We start from the raw sequence: 15136 nt of genomic DNA, 5'->3' as shown, positions 1-15136 counted from the left end.
AGTTTCATTAGAAACTTTTGTAATAGCAAAAAATACCAAAACAAAAGAAAATGACAAACATAATAATAACACAATAATCCATGACACTCAAAATATTCACTAAAAGTTTGGACAAAATATTGTTGAAGCCTTTACATAAATTTGGTTGGATATATATCCATTTCAAGCAATAACATAGTATTGACTTTCTTTCGCAACAAATGTTGCTCAAATGACAATCCCAAATAACTGCAATAACGATCAATTAATAAACTCATTCAAACAACATGTGAACTTTCAAATGATGATTCTCCAACTATCTTGCATGAGATAGTAGTGCTTATGTTGCACAAATGCAAGTTGGTTTTATTAAAGGCAATAGAACAAAGCATATTGATCAAAAATATTTTAGTCATATCCATGAGTTGGTTATTAATCAAACACTTAAGTTCAAAAAAATTGAATTTACAAATAACCTTGTTGATCTCCTCACCAAAGCTCTCCTTTTATGCAACCATTGCCAACTTATGGCATTGGCATGCTACAACTTGATTTTTTTGGACAAGAAAGTTAATGAACTCTTTAAATAATTAAGAAAAATGATGATGTATTCTTTTTTCTTCATCTATGGTTCTTGCCATTGAATACAAAAAGATTTTCCTAGATAAGGTTTTAATGAGGCAACAACAGTTGAACTTACAAAATTACAAAAAAGTATAAATCATAATTCTATGCAAATTTTATGTTATAAAAATATTATGATGAGCGAGGAAGAGTATTGAGGGCAACAAATGTAACCAGCACTCTCTATAACATTCACTATAATTACAATAAATACTATAGCTACTCTAATAGGGAGAAACTGTTTTTCTCCCCTTCTCTTTGTATACAAATGAAACAACCACGTCAATACATGGTTTTTGAACCTCTCTCTCCTATGAACTGTGTATTGATCAAGAACCTCTCTCTCCTATAAACTGTGTATTGATCAAGAGGTTTGTGTATTTTGTGTGCACATTATTTCTGGCTACTCTTGTGTCTTTCTAAACATTCTCAACAAAAACAATATGCTATTTAGGGACTAAACTCTCAAACTGCAACCATACGAACTGCAACGTGGGATGCACAATCATGAAGTGTTCATGCCAACTTCAACTTCATGCCAACTCCTACACCGGCTACAGCTATACCTTGGTATTGATCAACTGTGCCCGAGAACTACAACGCCAAAATCCAGAAAACTAAAATGCAAAATCTCAACTTGCAGGTAATCACAACAACCCGATTGGACAAAACCCACCCAACTCTACAAAAAAAAAAAATCTCGGAACCAAAAAATAGTACAAACAGTTTCCAAAAAAACAAAACGAAATACGAGAAAGGAACTGTAAAGACCACACAATGCACTTCAACTGTTCCCTAACGATGACCACCATCTTCGTTCTCACACCCATTCACAACGACAGTGACCCCTCGCTCACCAATATTACCTACCAAAACCCTTCACCATTTAACAAAAGAAAAAACGCGCAGATCAACCCATGAACAATACCTCGTTGCAAAGATGTTGAAAGCATTTCTCTTTTTTTCAAATAAAAAAATACAACGAAGTATAATAATAATCTGATGTAATCCAAGTCTAATAACCAAGACTAACCTCGTAGACTAGCAAGTGTGGGAGCACAGTGCACATAATTCTACAGATGGTCATGTGCACAAGAACCCCCGCAAGGATCTCGGCAGCTAACCTCGCCCTGGTACCGGAGTGTGAATAGGCTGCTCGCTGTGATTACACACCTATCAATTGCGATTTCCGTGGAAGTCCTACCTATGTCTCTCTGCGGGGCCTGCGGCGGGCACTAACCCCCTCCTTCTCTATCTCTCCTGCTTGCTCTTGCTCTGCTTCCTCTACTTGTTCCCCCTTAGGCACGGACACATCATCGGCGGTCACAAGATCCTCCTTCTTAATGGCCCCAGTCGTGACCTGAACAAGTTGCACTCAAAAGCTCCTCAGATACATCAAAGTTAAAATGTTAAAACACGAAGGACATGGACACAAGGCTACCGTCGTAAACTCTCTGTTTATCATCTATTGACTGTGCAAGCACTACACAGAGGAAAGGACAAGGAGACTCTTTGACACAGAAAAATTAGGAGCCGACATCATTCCGACGTATTTGTGTACTGAAATTTGCACAGCTGCGATACAGATGAACACACACACACACACACACACACACATGAAAGCAGGTCTGTAAAGCAACGTACAGCGGGTGGTGATTTCTTCTTTCCGAGGCAAAGACTGAACAACATCGTGAAGAGAAGCACGGGGATGGTTGCCAAAACACCAAGGGTGACGTTGGGATTGCTCTCAGCCTTGTCAAGTACAGCCTGTCGATAAGAAAGACAAACATGCGCTTCAGAACCCTTGAGGCTACGTCCTAAGCATAAAATCGGCGGTGCCAAAAGAATCTGCTCGAGCAATCGAAAAAGAAAACTCGCGACAGGCACAAATAATGACACGGCAGGATTGAAGGTCTTACATCGATCTGCTCCTTGTACTTGGCAAGGAATGGAACCTCTGCAATCTTATTCAGAGCCTCGAAGACCTTCTCCTGATGAAGGAAAGGCAAGCCAACACACACAACCTAATCAGAACGTCCATCATACAATCCAACAGTAATCTTCAACGTGTTCATCTCACCGTCGAAACCAAAAATCGCTTTCGAATTTCCCGGCAACCCTCACTCAAGAGAAATGTTTACACAAACCTTGATGTTGTCTACGCTGGTCTTATCAGCCTTATCGTCAGACTTCTTCGCCTCAGCTGCCTCTTTCTCCTTCTCGACCGTGTGCTTTGGTTCCCAAGTGGTCTTCCTGTACTCCTCAGCGACCGCTTCGTCGTGTGCGACTAGAATGTTGTCGAAGAAGATACCATCCTGCATGGTCCAGATCTCGATACCAATGGCAGCCACTGCTTCCAAGTTGAGCTTTTCCAGCTCGAAGTACTCAGGGTTGGGAATCTGCCTAGGTGCCCAGATGCCCTGGTAAGCTGGGTTGTCGATCATTGGTGCCCTCCACTTGCCCTTGTAAGCAGGGTTTGCCTTCAAGGGACGCTTCCACTCACCACAACCAGGACCCTCCTCACATTTGGGGTTGGTGATCTTGGGAGGTTCCCATTCGCCATCTTCCTCATCGTCCCAGTCCTCGGGCTTCACAGCTTCGGGATCGTCAACTTCATCAGGCTCGTCATCCAACCATCCCTGCATTGCAACCACCACGGGAGAGCACGAGTCAACACGCGCAACAGCTTGAGTTGCTCTGTATCTCATCGATATGAATCTACAAATCCTAGCACACGAGCACCATTCCATCGATATAGTCAATAAACCTCTTCGTCCACAAAAATAACCCATACCTCAGGCTTCTCGGCTTCCTCGTCTTCGATCTCTCTAGGAGCGTCCTCATCCCAGTCATCAGGCTTGGTGGCATCAGGGTCGGGAATTTTGGCACGATCGTCCCAATCCTCAGGCTTCTTATCTTCTGGGTCGGGAATCGTCTTTGCGGGGATGACTGTTGGTTCAAACTCTTCAGACAGCAGATCAGCCGTTTTCTTCTCCTCGCCATCAATCAAGATTCTGAGAGTGTTGTTAGGATAGATAATGGCTGTGTAGACATGAGACAGCTTGTCGCCAGCGGGAACAGGGGGATTCTTCAAATGGTGCTCCACGTATTTCCCGGTGGTTGGGTTCTTGTGCCGGAAGATGAAGTGAACCTTGTTAGTGGCCCCACACTTGTCCGGACCAAACATTATGGAGTAGGGGGACTCGTTGTTGAAGTCGTTGGCCGTCCACCCTGCTTCCTGTAAAGTACGGAGAAACGCTTCCCACACTGAGCACATCTTTGTGAAGTGAAAAACTCAGTCCACACCTAAGTACAACCCAAACGCCATGGAAGACCAGTTGGACGCTCTGCCTGATTTGGCAAGCCCTACCATCGGCCAAGATCTCTCCCGAATCTCACCTGAGGTTGAAGAAACTTCAAGTAGGCACCACCGCACTCAAGTCCATTCTGAAGCCTCAGGTCGTACTGAAGAACAAGAGATCCATCCTTCGGATCAACCTTCTCAGGCAAATCGACGGCTATGCCATACTTCTTAGCTTTCTCGCTGACCAACAGTCCGTAATCATCGTGACCGTCGCTCTTGGCATGCTTCCATGTACCTGAAATACAGATAAGTTCAGCCCCCTTTGATTGCTTGTCGCACGCAACCACAGCGCTCCGACCATATCACCACTCTGTCTGGACAAAGCGTTTTCTGTTCAAACTGAATCAATACAAACAGAAAGAACCACGGCGATGAATACCTCCGTAGTCGCTATTTTGAGAGACGACCCATCGCCCTTCGAAGTCCTCGTCGAAGTTCTCATAAAACACCTGCCACACAAGAGAAAGCTTGTGCATTTGAAACCACGACGTTTTGACTGCATTCGGACATTTCAGTCCCCACACTCGATCCTCAACCACCGGCAAATGCCAATTCAGGAACAAGGCCCATCCCTAATCACTGGTTGAACCTTTCGAATGAAAGGGCAAGTGGCTAAACTATTCCTTCACGGTTGCACGAGTCACAAAAAATGCATCAGCACAGTACTTCCACAGGCTGAGTAATCCAGAATTCCGACAGCACGAATACGCCAATCCCATACAGCGAGCTTTCTGAAATGAAGTGTCGAGTATTTCAACCCCGGATTGTCGTTTCGAAGCCGTCCTTGTCCAAGCGAATCGTGCCGAATTCAGACCAAAACGTGCAAACATTTGTGTACCTGTAGCGACACGGTATCTAGTCGCACCAACTACCGACCTAACTACGCCTCAGCCCAAGATCGAACCCACGGATCGCCCTCTTATTGAAACCATAGGTAGAAGCAACTGCCACACAATCCGACCACCACAACGGCGGCCATGACTGATCCATCAGCGTCAGGCCTGACAGACAAGACCTCCGCACATGGGCTACCACAGACGTTCAGGTACGTGACAACCAACAGCGCACGCACTTCACGATCTGTGAGTATGAGGAAAAAGTCCCCGGCACTGTGGGAAACCGAAAACAAAAAGAACAATTTTCTGTAAAATAAATCAAAGCGTTACCGAGACGCACCTTCGTATGATGGAAGCGGAAAACCCAGGAACACCGCACCACAGACGAGGGACAAGTATATCTACCTCTTTCGACAGAAAGACGGAATAATGAGACTCAAGAAGGCACTGTCCAATCGCCTATACCAGAAGATGGGGGCGGGGGGATTACTCAAGAAAAAAAAAAACAAAACAAAACAAAACAAAACAAAACCAAACCAAACAAAACCGAAATAAAATAAAATAAAAAGACTCGAAGAACAGAAGAAACTGACGCAAATAGTACTACCAGAACCTTCCCGCAATGCGGGCAAGAAGCAACGCTCGAGTAAACCCAATTGGCAAAAGTAAATCACTGACAGATAGCGATGCAGCTGCATTCTTCACTCGCGCGGGAAACAAATCGCACCTCGATGACAATACACGCAGCACGACCATGCAACTCTCCCGCATCACCGCCCCACAATCTCACTCAAACTCTCAGCCCCTCCGAAACATCGCGTCGGAAGGACAGGACAACGAAACCAAAGATACCAGCTCATCATCTACGAGCTTCACGGACCACTCGAACGATCCGCCCACGCCGAGGGGGAAACCGGCCCAGCACCAGTATCAGCGCCAAAAATCGTGAGCAAAACCGACAGCACACGAAATCAAACGAGCCGGAATGCAAGAGCAGAGGCGTACCGTGTCAGAGAGCGAAGCGGCAATGGCGAAGCAGGCAAAGAGCACCAGCAATCCAAATCCAGCCATTCCACGCGACGCCATGGACAGCATCGGAGAGGACCCGCCCGATCGCAGCGTGGTCGGAGTCGGCACGCGGGGTCTGCAATCGCTGCTTGATTTTGCCGAGGGTGAGGCCTTCTTCGCCAGGCTTTGGAGGCGGAGGAGCAAAGCCCGACGGACGCCCTAACGCCGGCCCCGCTGCGTTCATCGCCGTGGACGACATTCGTCGACCCTCGGATGACAGCATCGGGGAGGACACAGGGACGCCCCACTGGGAGCACTCACAGAGCGCGGGCACCGTTCCAACCAGATGGACGAAATCCCTCCACGAGCAGCGTGGAGTTGAAGTTCTGGAAGTTTCCCGAGAACACCAGTCGCCACCACAACCAGAGAGTCGCGATGAACGTCTGTCGTCGCCTCCGTTTGCGCTGCTCCTGCCCGTCGGTACCCGGACGGACGGACAGACGCGAGGGATTTGGCGCCATGGGAATGACAGCGTGGACAGAGGGTGTGGGGTCGTCGTGGCTCCAGCCAATGGGTGAGCAGGACGCGCGTGTGGGAGCCAATGAGATTGGCTTTTCTCTTCTCTGCTCTGTTCTTTTTCCTCTTGTCTTTCACTTTTCTTTCTCTTTCTCTTTTTCTGAACATGGATGGAGGTCCGCCCAAGTTTGCAGGGAAGTAGGGTTTAGCATCAGATGATGATGATGGTGATGATGATGGTGATGATGGTGATGCAAGGAAGTCCCATGCATCATGCCCACCAATTTCTTTCTCTATCTCTGTATTTCTTTCATTCCTTCTTTTAGATTCTTTACAGAAACAATCCTCGCAGTATCTTATTTGCACTTTCCTGAATCAATCCCTCCCTTTCTCTCCTGTGCATGTCATGTTGTTTGCCAGGCATTTCCAACTGCAATCCTCAGTTTTATTTTACTTTTTAGCTAAGTTTGAGTCAGTGTGGTTGTTAGCACCCATCCTGTCATTTGCTATTGGATCAATTCCTCTGGCTGATGTGGATCTCATGGCCTGGTGGATTTTTGCAGAGAGTTGGAATCTGTTGGTGTTGTATGCACTACTTGTACAGCTTCCATGTTACAAACATGAACAACATTATTGTTCTTGAAGTCATGTTCCATTCATACTTGTACTGTGGATCATACATATTTTGTTCTCTCAAATCCATCCAAGCTCCACATGGATGGGTAAGATTATTATCATCTAAAATGCAACAGTTTTTGTGATGTTTGGTATTGGAAATCACATGTCTTACCTGCAGGGTGTGATTTCAATGTCCATGAAGTTGGTTGAGTTTGTCCTTTATTTTAGATACCTCCAAGAGGTGTCAGAGTTGTGAACCAAGAATAATGTTGTTTACTTATTTAGAGTTCATTTGTTTATGTTAATATTTGAATATTTTTATCTTTTGATTTTGAATTTTTTGAGTATGAATATTTCTCATCAGTAATCTGGGGTGGACCAGTTTTCAGGTATATAGTTCGATCTTCATTTTGATCATTCCTCCTTTGGTCACAATGGATGTGGTCTCTTTGGTTTTTGACGTATGAGAATGTATTGTTTGTTTGCCTACTTATTGTAAGCAACCATGTTGCTGTGAGCATTTCTTGGGGAACTGTTTTGATTTATCTTTGAGATGTTGGTACTAAATGAATTTACAAATTATGATTTTGAAAGATACCAAACATTGTAGTACCAAAAGCTTTTCTTTATTGATTTTAATGTGTGGTTCTATCCTTATACAAGTCAGTAAAATACATGTGATATACTTGACACTTACTTCATTTACATTCTTATCAATCTTTGATGGCACATTAGAAATTTACAAGATGAAACTGATAATTAAATAAACACACAGACAATTCACAAATTATTTGTTTGCTTTTTTATTTCTAGTGTATTGCATATAGTATTGTACCCTACAAAAGTAACATTATATGGGAACATTAGTATTTAGTTGGACTCATTCTGCAAGGTTTGATACTATCCATTTTTGCAAGTGAGGTTGTGTTTTTTTTTTTTTTTTTTTTTTTTTTTTGGTCTTCTTTATTAAATATCAATATATCTAGGAACTTGACTTGATTAGTGTTGTTGAAAGTTATGAAAGTTGCAAATTTGTGAGCACTTCTAAATGTTTTATACCAATTTAATTGTGAAGTGTTATATAAAAATTGGGGTTGTTTGAAGGAGTCTCTTATCATAGAAGTTTTTAGGCACCTCAATCCCTTTTGACACACTTCTAGAATGTTTTGGACAAATTTCATGCGGATTGGAGAGCAGGGTTTAGGGTTTTAGATTTATTCGGCTGCCAAAACTACGATAAATTTATTTTTAATTTATTCTGTTTTTGGATAAATACTGGAGTTGCGTGATGAGCTGCCATATTCATCCTAATTGTAGAAGCAAACTTTTTAGTCAATTTAATTCGTATGAAGGTCATGTGGGGGGTAGCAGTATCAATTGGAGATATAGCATTAATAATTCTCTTTATATATCACAAGAACACCGAAGTTGAAGAGTTTATGAAATTTTGTAGATATTTAGAACTAAAAGGATAGTTTACAATTTATATAAATTTGAGATTAAAGTTTGGGATAATGTTTTTAACAGACATACATATATTGAATAATCATCCTTCTTTTGTGGTTTTCTAATACAATCTTATTCAGTGACTTGTCTTATTTTTATTATGAATTGCTCGCCATACACAATTTAAATAGAAAATTATTTTCAATCCTTGAGTATTGGAGCCTCAGTTTAATTTCATATGTCTCTCTCTCTATGTATGTGTCTATATATATATATATATATAGCTTAATACACGTGAACATGCAGACACATACAAGAAGAAGAAAAAGATAGTGCTAGTCTACTCAAGCTATCACACAGTCGTTTTGAACAACTTTTGGACTTTCTCATCATGGAATTTTAATAAACATAACACGAAGGCAACCTTCTCAAATCAGAGTTTACAGTAGAACACAATTCGTTGATAACAATCCACAATAATTCCAAGTCACATTCAATATTTCAAGAATCTTTCTTAAGGTATCACTCATACATTGACGAAAACCAAAGTGCCGGATGAAAACACACACATTCTTACTTAGGCCCGAGCCCAAGTTCAGGATTGACACACAAGATAGGGTAGAAAATTCGCAAGTGATGGAAAGATTCTAGACCTAGAAAGATTTGATGGACCTAACTACTTCGAGCATTTCGATAAAACAAAACAATAAAGTGAAAAGAAAAAATAAAATAAAAAAATGATGTGCTCGGAAGGCGTCGCCGTTCACTGCTTAACTGGAAGCAGATATTACAGTGAAGTCTCTTTTTCAGATGATTCTGATCCTGGTAGTAGTGCTACGACTGATCCGTGTTGTTTAGGTAATTCCACAGAGAGCGGGAATTCTTGATTCGAATGTTTGAACGAAGTTTCGATGTGAATAGTATCCGCGCAATGTCCACCCTGTCAAACAACCAAATGTGTGCAAGATTGTGTCCGAAGCAGTTCATTTGAAGAGACGTACAATTGCTTATCTTCTCCACAGCACTGCTGATGGAAACACTGAAATGCTCAGGTGATGGTTTAACTTGAAGTAAGATTTGAGAAACTACCGGAGTTGGATGCCCGCTTGTCCAAGCACGTTTGGGAAATGGTGAGACTCGGCAGTCTTCTCACTCTTAGAAAATGTTGTGATGGAGACGAGAATCATGGTCACGAGCTCTCTTCCTGGCAAGGCCTTGCTCGTGTGCAAGTAAAGGAGGCAAGACGCGTCCACGTCCCTTGAGCGATGGGTCTCGTGGGGCCTGTGTCGCGTTTCTAGACGCGCGTTTAGGTGGCTCCTCTGCTTTCTCATCCATTGCTCCAAGCTGCTTCAGCGCATCGATTATCATGGCTTCCTCGTCGACCTTCTCCTGTGCGACGATCGCACTGCGTTTCACAGTATAGTAGGTCTTCTCAGCATTGAATGCACGGCTTGCACCAATGATCAAATCCTTGAGCCTCTTGTAGCGCCTCTCTACGCTGATTCCCCTCCTTCGCATCGTCTTCGTCATTTCGTACCGCAGGCTCTCTTCTTCCTCGCTGTCGCAGTTTTTATCCAGCGCAAAGCGAATCATGTTTTTAATGGCTTCACAATACGCTTGATGTTCACTCGTGCATACAGTCGCCTCACACGTAAGGTCGTCCAGTTCCGCATGCCCGGATGCAATCGTTCGCTCCACTATGTACACTTCCGACAGGAGAAAGGAAGCCATTGAGGGCCAATTGATTTTACTCGAGAGAACGAACTTCAGACGACCGCCAGTTTCAAGCTATTTCGTAGCAATCTGCACGGCGGTCCTGCTTCAAAAATTTCAGGTGCTCAGAACCACTCCACGCTCAAATAAAAACTTCCACGGTCATTCACGAACTATAGTGACAAGTCCACTTAGTCAAGGGGGGCTGTTATTAACTTGCAAACGCTAATCATCACCTTCCATTTAATTGCACACTAGCATACGTCTCTTCGCAAGCTCTAGTATAACATACAAGAAAAAGCACTAATTAAACGGAGATTCTGGGAGAACAGCATTCGCGTGAAAACAATATACTTTTCCGGAACACTGTGAGGAAATAAATCTATACCCTGCTCTAACAATCCAAGTGGTTGTGATCTCGGAGTTGGATGCAAAACAGGAAGCGCACACGGCATCTTCTGAATGCAACGAAACTAATTCATCCAACTCTAGGTAACAAAACCTCTGGAGATCGATTGAAACCTTGCTTCCACACACACACACCACACGCAACTTGTACTTGCAATCTATGGCTTCCACTCCCAACATTGTATGGAGCCTCCGGTGTTTCGCCATACAACCTACTCATTTCCCTAAACCAAATACAGGAGATGCATCGGTTGATTTCCTTGAGTGAAGTGCCGAAATAAATAGCTCCATGCACGTACTATGGCATCAATTATGACACTGTCTATCCACATACAGATCCATCAATATGTCCATTTCGGGAGTGTTTGCCGAGCTATGCCGTCTCTTTCACTTCTGGGAAACGGAGACAGCCATGAAAAAGACGGCATGCGGAAAGGAAAAGGCAATAAATACCAAGCAGCCAAATCCGATTGCCCATGTCTCTCATGCTTCTCCATAAAGTGAGCTTAGTATGGTATAACTGTTGTTGCAGTTCCTACATGTGGAAGATAGCGTCTTACGTGTTTCAATCGTAAATGGTTGATCGTATCCTGCAATTTAGGTGTACTTTCATGGATGCAAATTTTGAACGAGTTTACATAGTCAGGTGATGTGTGTATGCATGCGTTACAGTAATTAAATCTTCACTTACCGCCTTCTAACAATTTGTTATCATATTGTGTGTAATCCTTCATTGCCCTAGCTTGACAGACTTTATGACCCTTGCAACTTTCACACTACAATTAGGGATACTGCCAGCATGGTTGGAGAATTGTATCAAGTTTTATTTGAGTTCAACTCGCAACTATTTGAAAGGTATAGGAAATGCAACTTACATCCAGATTGTAACACAACTCGACTCCAGTCCTTTGTTCCAGACGACGTAGATTAGTTGAATTCGGATATCGCTAACCTAGTCGACTACGGCAGCTAGCAGTAAGACTGCTTTACGCACCAAGACTGACTATCACCAAATTTCAAGAGCAAGTAAGATGATACATCAATTGACACAATATGTGACACGAAACTCAAAAAGCACTGAGGGGGCCTGTCATGCGGTAGTTTGTACAAAACCTGCTACAATCATGTTCCTCTGTACTTCAGATTTGTCACTGCTGACAACCAGGTAAAATTCAGTGCTGGTCATGCAAGCCTGCATGCTGGGCCTCATATAACCAGGTTAAAGACAAGCTCCACGAGGATTCCAAAAAGAGAAAACCATGGAACTTGCAACTCACAGCAAAGCTTCCGGCTACTCACAATTGTTTTAAATCTCAAACGTAACAAATTACTAATTCATACAACATAGCATCGCCAATCCAAAACACTGAATCACAGTTCAAGGTTGCAAATTACCATTTTGCTCTCCAAGGCAATATGAGTTACCAAATTGCTTTGAATCATCTCACTCATTACCGCTTAAGTATGGTGTTCCAACTCTATACAGTTAGTATCCAGTGTAATATGTTCTATTTCTATACACGTTACTTTGCAGCTGGCGTAGGACGGATGCCAGCATCCGCTCTTATTCGAAAGTGATATGTTTGAACTAAGTAGTTTTAAACCTAGTGTTCTGTCCCTGTACTTAGTTCAGGTGCTGAAGTGGGGCTTGGAGTTGTGCGAGTGACGGCAGAGTGGCTACTCGGCGACCCTCCTGAAGAATGGCCAGAATCAGGGCGATCAGGAGGATGATCGGGTGGGTGATGGGTAGTGCCAGAAGGCTGCCCAGGAAGAGAGCTGGCCGCATCTGACCGATCAGTTCCTGTCTCTACAGACATCCTTTCTAACGCCCGTGCCATCCCTGCACTCATCTCTCGTGCCCGTGCACCAAGGTCTTGCATGATACCACCACGAGTTCGCAACCTTTCACGGAATCCCTTCGTACTCTTACTCAGGGACTCCTTGTACCTGCAATTCACATGTATATCAGTTTCACAATGTATCTATGATGACTAAAAATGGTCAGGAAACAACTAAAAGAGAATAAATCGACCAGTAGATCACTTCGTCAACATACAAAATAAGATAGAAGCACCGAAACAGCACAAATTGCCATTTCAAACTTTAACTGACGTGTACCTTGAAGATGCTGCGACCAAACGAGATGCAAAGGTATCTAGAGACTCTGATGAAGAAGTTGCATGCTCCTCCGACTCAAGGCTCCGTGATCTGTCCAAAAGTGTGATGATTTTTATAAAAAGAAATTAAAATCTTAACATATTAACTAATATGCAGAAGTGCCTGGTTTCTGATAAAACCGATTTTCCACAGAAGACGAAACTTATCATTTCTTTCACAATCGTTGCGTGTTTATTATTTGCAATGGTATTATCCCTTGTAACTTAAACTGCAACTTTGATGTATACACGTAAGAAGCCACTGGTCCACAAGGGTATCGCAAATACAGAAGACAGGTAACCATTCAGCAACAATGGCATATCTGCAAGTCCAAGCATACCTAATGGTTGGAGAGTTAGCTGAGCTACCGTCCCTATTGGGAGCAGAATAATGAGGAAATGAGAAGACGGCTCCTAGAGATGCCTCGCCATTTGTACTTTGAGGAGGGGATACAACTGGCGAACTGGATGCAGGGGAAGACGATGCTCCTGCAGGTGCACCAGACACAACAACAAAATGCGGATGACCTTGGGCAGTAGTGGATGGCCGAAAGCGAATATGTTCTCTCCGGCCCATTGCTGCCGCCGCCAAATGCTGCATAATGCAACCTTCGTCCCCGTAGGGTGCAAACTGCATGAACAAAAGAAGATACGAATGAAAGTTTAAAATTGGCTGGCATATGCTACTCCAATATATATATACAATCCTCTGGCACACTCGCAACCAAGATGAGAATTTGTACCGAATAGCTTTTCAAATTCATGTGAAGGATCATAATTATCCTCTGCTTTCGCGGAAAATTTGGTAGAAATCCAGTATATTCTACTTACTCGTTCGAACTCATACTCCTCAGCTGGGGATCGACGGTAAATGTGAGAGGCCTGCATCTTATTCCGGCGTAATGTCCGTTCTTGCCCAACTGCTTTCAGCAGCTCTTGGCTGCAACAAGTGAAACGTCCATCTTAATTGAAGAGATGAAAAAAATTAAAAACCTAATGCTGATAGAGATTCACGGGAGTGATTGTTTTTCGAATTATGATTATGATGCAAACTAATGTCAACACTGCAAAAGGAGTACCTGTCAGGATCTTTCAAACTAAGTGGTTGCAAGCACATTGGACACTCCGTACTCCGCTGCGACCTGCACATGGTCAGCGAGGGCAGTCACATGGTCAAAAAATGCGGAAAAAAAGTTGAAAATTTAATAAAAAAACGCTATTTCAAAAAAATTGCTTCAAACAAGAGATCGATAGATGGTTGGCTCTCAAAAAATCACGAAAATATTTTCAGAATGCCTAACCCTAACACGGTTAGGGCAACAAAAGAATCCGATTGGATAATTCGAACCAAGGGACACGGTGAGGAATTCATGTGATTTATAGAACCAGCAGCTGGAAAATAAGCCATTATTCAAAAGTCATAACGATCAAACTCCACTGCCAGCCCAGCATCAATCGGGAAAAATCACATAGCTCGTGATGCCTGATAGAGCACAGCACTCACCATTCAAGAATGCATTGCAGATGATAGTCGTGCTTGCAGCTAGTGACCTGTAACAATAAACAAACAATCAAACGGCGCTTGATTACACAAAAATATCCTCGAGTGAAGACGTTCGCCATCTCAAGGACAAATCTAAATCCATATAGCAACAAGCTGAAAACCAAGATCATTTAAACGCAGCACCAAAGTTCGAGTTCACGCATAATGAGTTCAACGAATAAGCAAGAAAAATTGCCATACAGTTCAGAAAAAGGAGACTGGTCCAAATTCTACCAACATCAAAAACGAAACCACATCTAAACGTCGAAGGGTTGGTTTTTCACTTACGGTGGCAGGATCATCTTCACAAAAAGTTTCAAGGCAGATGCTGCACGCATCTTCGCACGGGTCTTGGGTACCGCCCTCTACAAAGTCCACAGCAGATGACATCGAAGCTTCGGCTTCACCTCCTACCCTGGTCAATTCCCCTAAATGCTAGAACACCCTGTTCTTTTCTTCCCAATTCCTCAACAGAAAGTATAAGTCAAAACCTAACCACAAGCCTACGTCAAACAATAAAAACCAAAAAAACGAATACCTCCTCTCCACTCCCAGCGAGACTACAATCTACCTAAACAAATAACCAACACCGAGGGCCGCACTCAATCAACAACTAATCGATCCTAATCCCACCTTGCAACGCCACTCCAAGCTACTCCCTAAACGCCTAATCACAGCACAAGCAAGCAGCTGCGCTATATGTAACACTCTAACGGGAATCCCCTACAGAAACGCGTGAGCCCCGACAGCTCGGGGGGGGGGGGAGAGGGCAAGGCCTCGGCAGTCTGTGGAGAACAAGGGTTGGAGACGAGAACCAAGAAAACTCGAACGAAGGAAACAAAAATGATGAAGGAAAATAAAAATAAAAATAAACGACTGGAGCAAGAGAGAGACGACACCCTAACCTCACCACCCACGGACAGCA

The 15136-nt window shown here is 43.3% G+C and overlaps 3 protein-coding genes across 5 annotated transcripts; all 3 read right to left on the bottom strand.

Annotated features, from left to right (window-relative positions):
- Positions 1-1535: 1535 nt before the first annotated feature.
- Positions 1536-5958, bottom strand: LOC112290628 (calnexin homolog 1). The gene is made up of 8 exons (XM_024537106.3): positions 5809-5958; positions 4347-4416; positions 4003-4202; positions 3398-3841; positions 2751-3242; positions 2523-2594; positions 2248-2370; positions 1536-1963 (listed from the first exon to the last, which is right to left on the bottom strand). Exons 1-8 carry the CDS (start codon positions 5896-5898, stop codon positions 1808-1810), a joined length of 1647 nt encoding a protein of 548 aa, XP_024392874.1. The 5' UTR covers positions 5899-5958; the 3' UTR covers positions 1536-1807.
- A 2920-nt stretch (positions 5959-8878) lies between these two features.
- LOC112290676 (uncharacterized) lies at positions 8879-10765 on the bottom strand. 3 transcript variants are annotated; one of them, XM_024537231.3, is made up of 2 exons: positions 10493-10690; positions 8879-10207 (listed from the first exon to the last, which is right to left on the bottom strand). In XM_024537231.3, the coding sequence occupies exon 2, from the start codon at positions 10120-10122 to the stop codon at positions 9547-9549; it is 576 nt and encodes a 191-aa protein (XP_024392999.1). In that variant the 5' UTR covers positions 10123-10207; positions 10493-10690; the 3' UTR covers positions 8879-9546. The 3 variants fall into 3 exon arrangements, with proteins under 3 accessions (XP_024392999.1, XP_090111448.1, XP_024393001.1); XM_090255322.1 differs by having other exon boundaries at positions 9348-10207; positions 10648-10765; XM_024537233.3 differs by having other exon boundaries at positions 9348-10207; positions 10627-10759.
- Positions 10766-11883: 1118 nt separating this feature from the next.
- LOC112290404 (E3 ubiquitin-protein ligase RHF2A) lies at positions 11884-14987 on the bottom strand. Its single transcript, XM_073538228.2, has 7 exons — positions 14500-14987; positions 14173-14219; positions 13748-13810; positions 13500-13608; positions 13010-13299; positions 12631-12720; positions 11884-12459 (listed from the first exon to the last, which is right to left on the bottom strand). Exons 1-7 carry the CDS (start codon positions 14599-14601, stop codon positions 12117-12119), a joined length of 1044 nt encoding a protein of 347 aa, XP_073394329.1. The 5' UTR covers positions 14602-14987; the 3' UTR covers positions 11884-12116.
- Between the last annotated feature and the right edge of the window lie 149 nt (positions 14988-15136).

Source organism: Physcomitrium patens, chromosome 13, assembly GCF_059467195.1.
Source record: "Physcomitrium patens ecotype Gransden chromosome 13, ASM5946719v1, whole genome shotgun sequence".
Lineage (NCBI taxonomy): Eukaryota > Viridiplantae > Streptophyta > Bryopsida > Funariales > Funariaceae > Physcomitrium > Physcomitrium patens.
The sequence above is the reverse complement of the archived record's forward strand: the minus strand, read 5'-3'. Positions and strand labels throughout refer to the sequence as shown.

Coding starts and splice junctions, on each gene's coding strand:
- LOC112290404 (XM_073538228.2), bottom strand. CDS start 14,601: ATGTCATCTGCTGTGGACTTTGTAGAGGGCGGTACCCAAGACCCGTGC. Junction 13,609..13,747: donor AGTTTGAAAGATCCTGACAG/GTACTCCTTTTG, acceptor CACTTGTTGCAG/CCAAGAGCTGCTGAAAGCAG. Junction 12,721..13,009: donor GCTAACTCTCCAACCATTAG/GTATGCTTGGAC, acceptor ACTTTTGGACAG/ATCACGGAGCCTTGAGTCGG.
- LOC112290628 (XM_024537106.3), bottom strand. CDS start 5,898: ATGCTGTCCATGGCGTCGCGTGGAATGGCTGGATTTGGATTGCTGGTG. Junction 3,842..4,002: donor TGAAGTTTCTTCAACCTCAG/GTGAGATTCGGG, acceptor CGTACTTTACAG/GAAGCAGGGTGGACGGCCAA. Junction 2,371..2,522: donor AGTACAAGGAGCAGATCGAT/GTAAGACCTTCA, acceptor TCTTATCGACAG/GCTGTACTTGACAAGGCTGA.
- LOC112290676 (XM_090255322.1), bottom strand. CDS start 10,122: ATGGCTTCCTTTCTCCTGTCGGAAGTGTACATAGTGGAGCGAACGATT.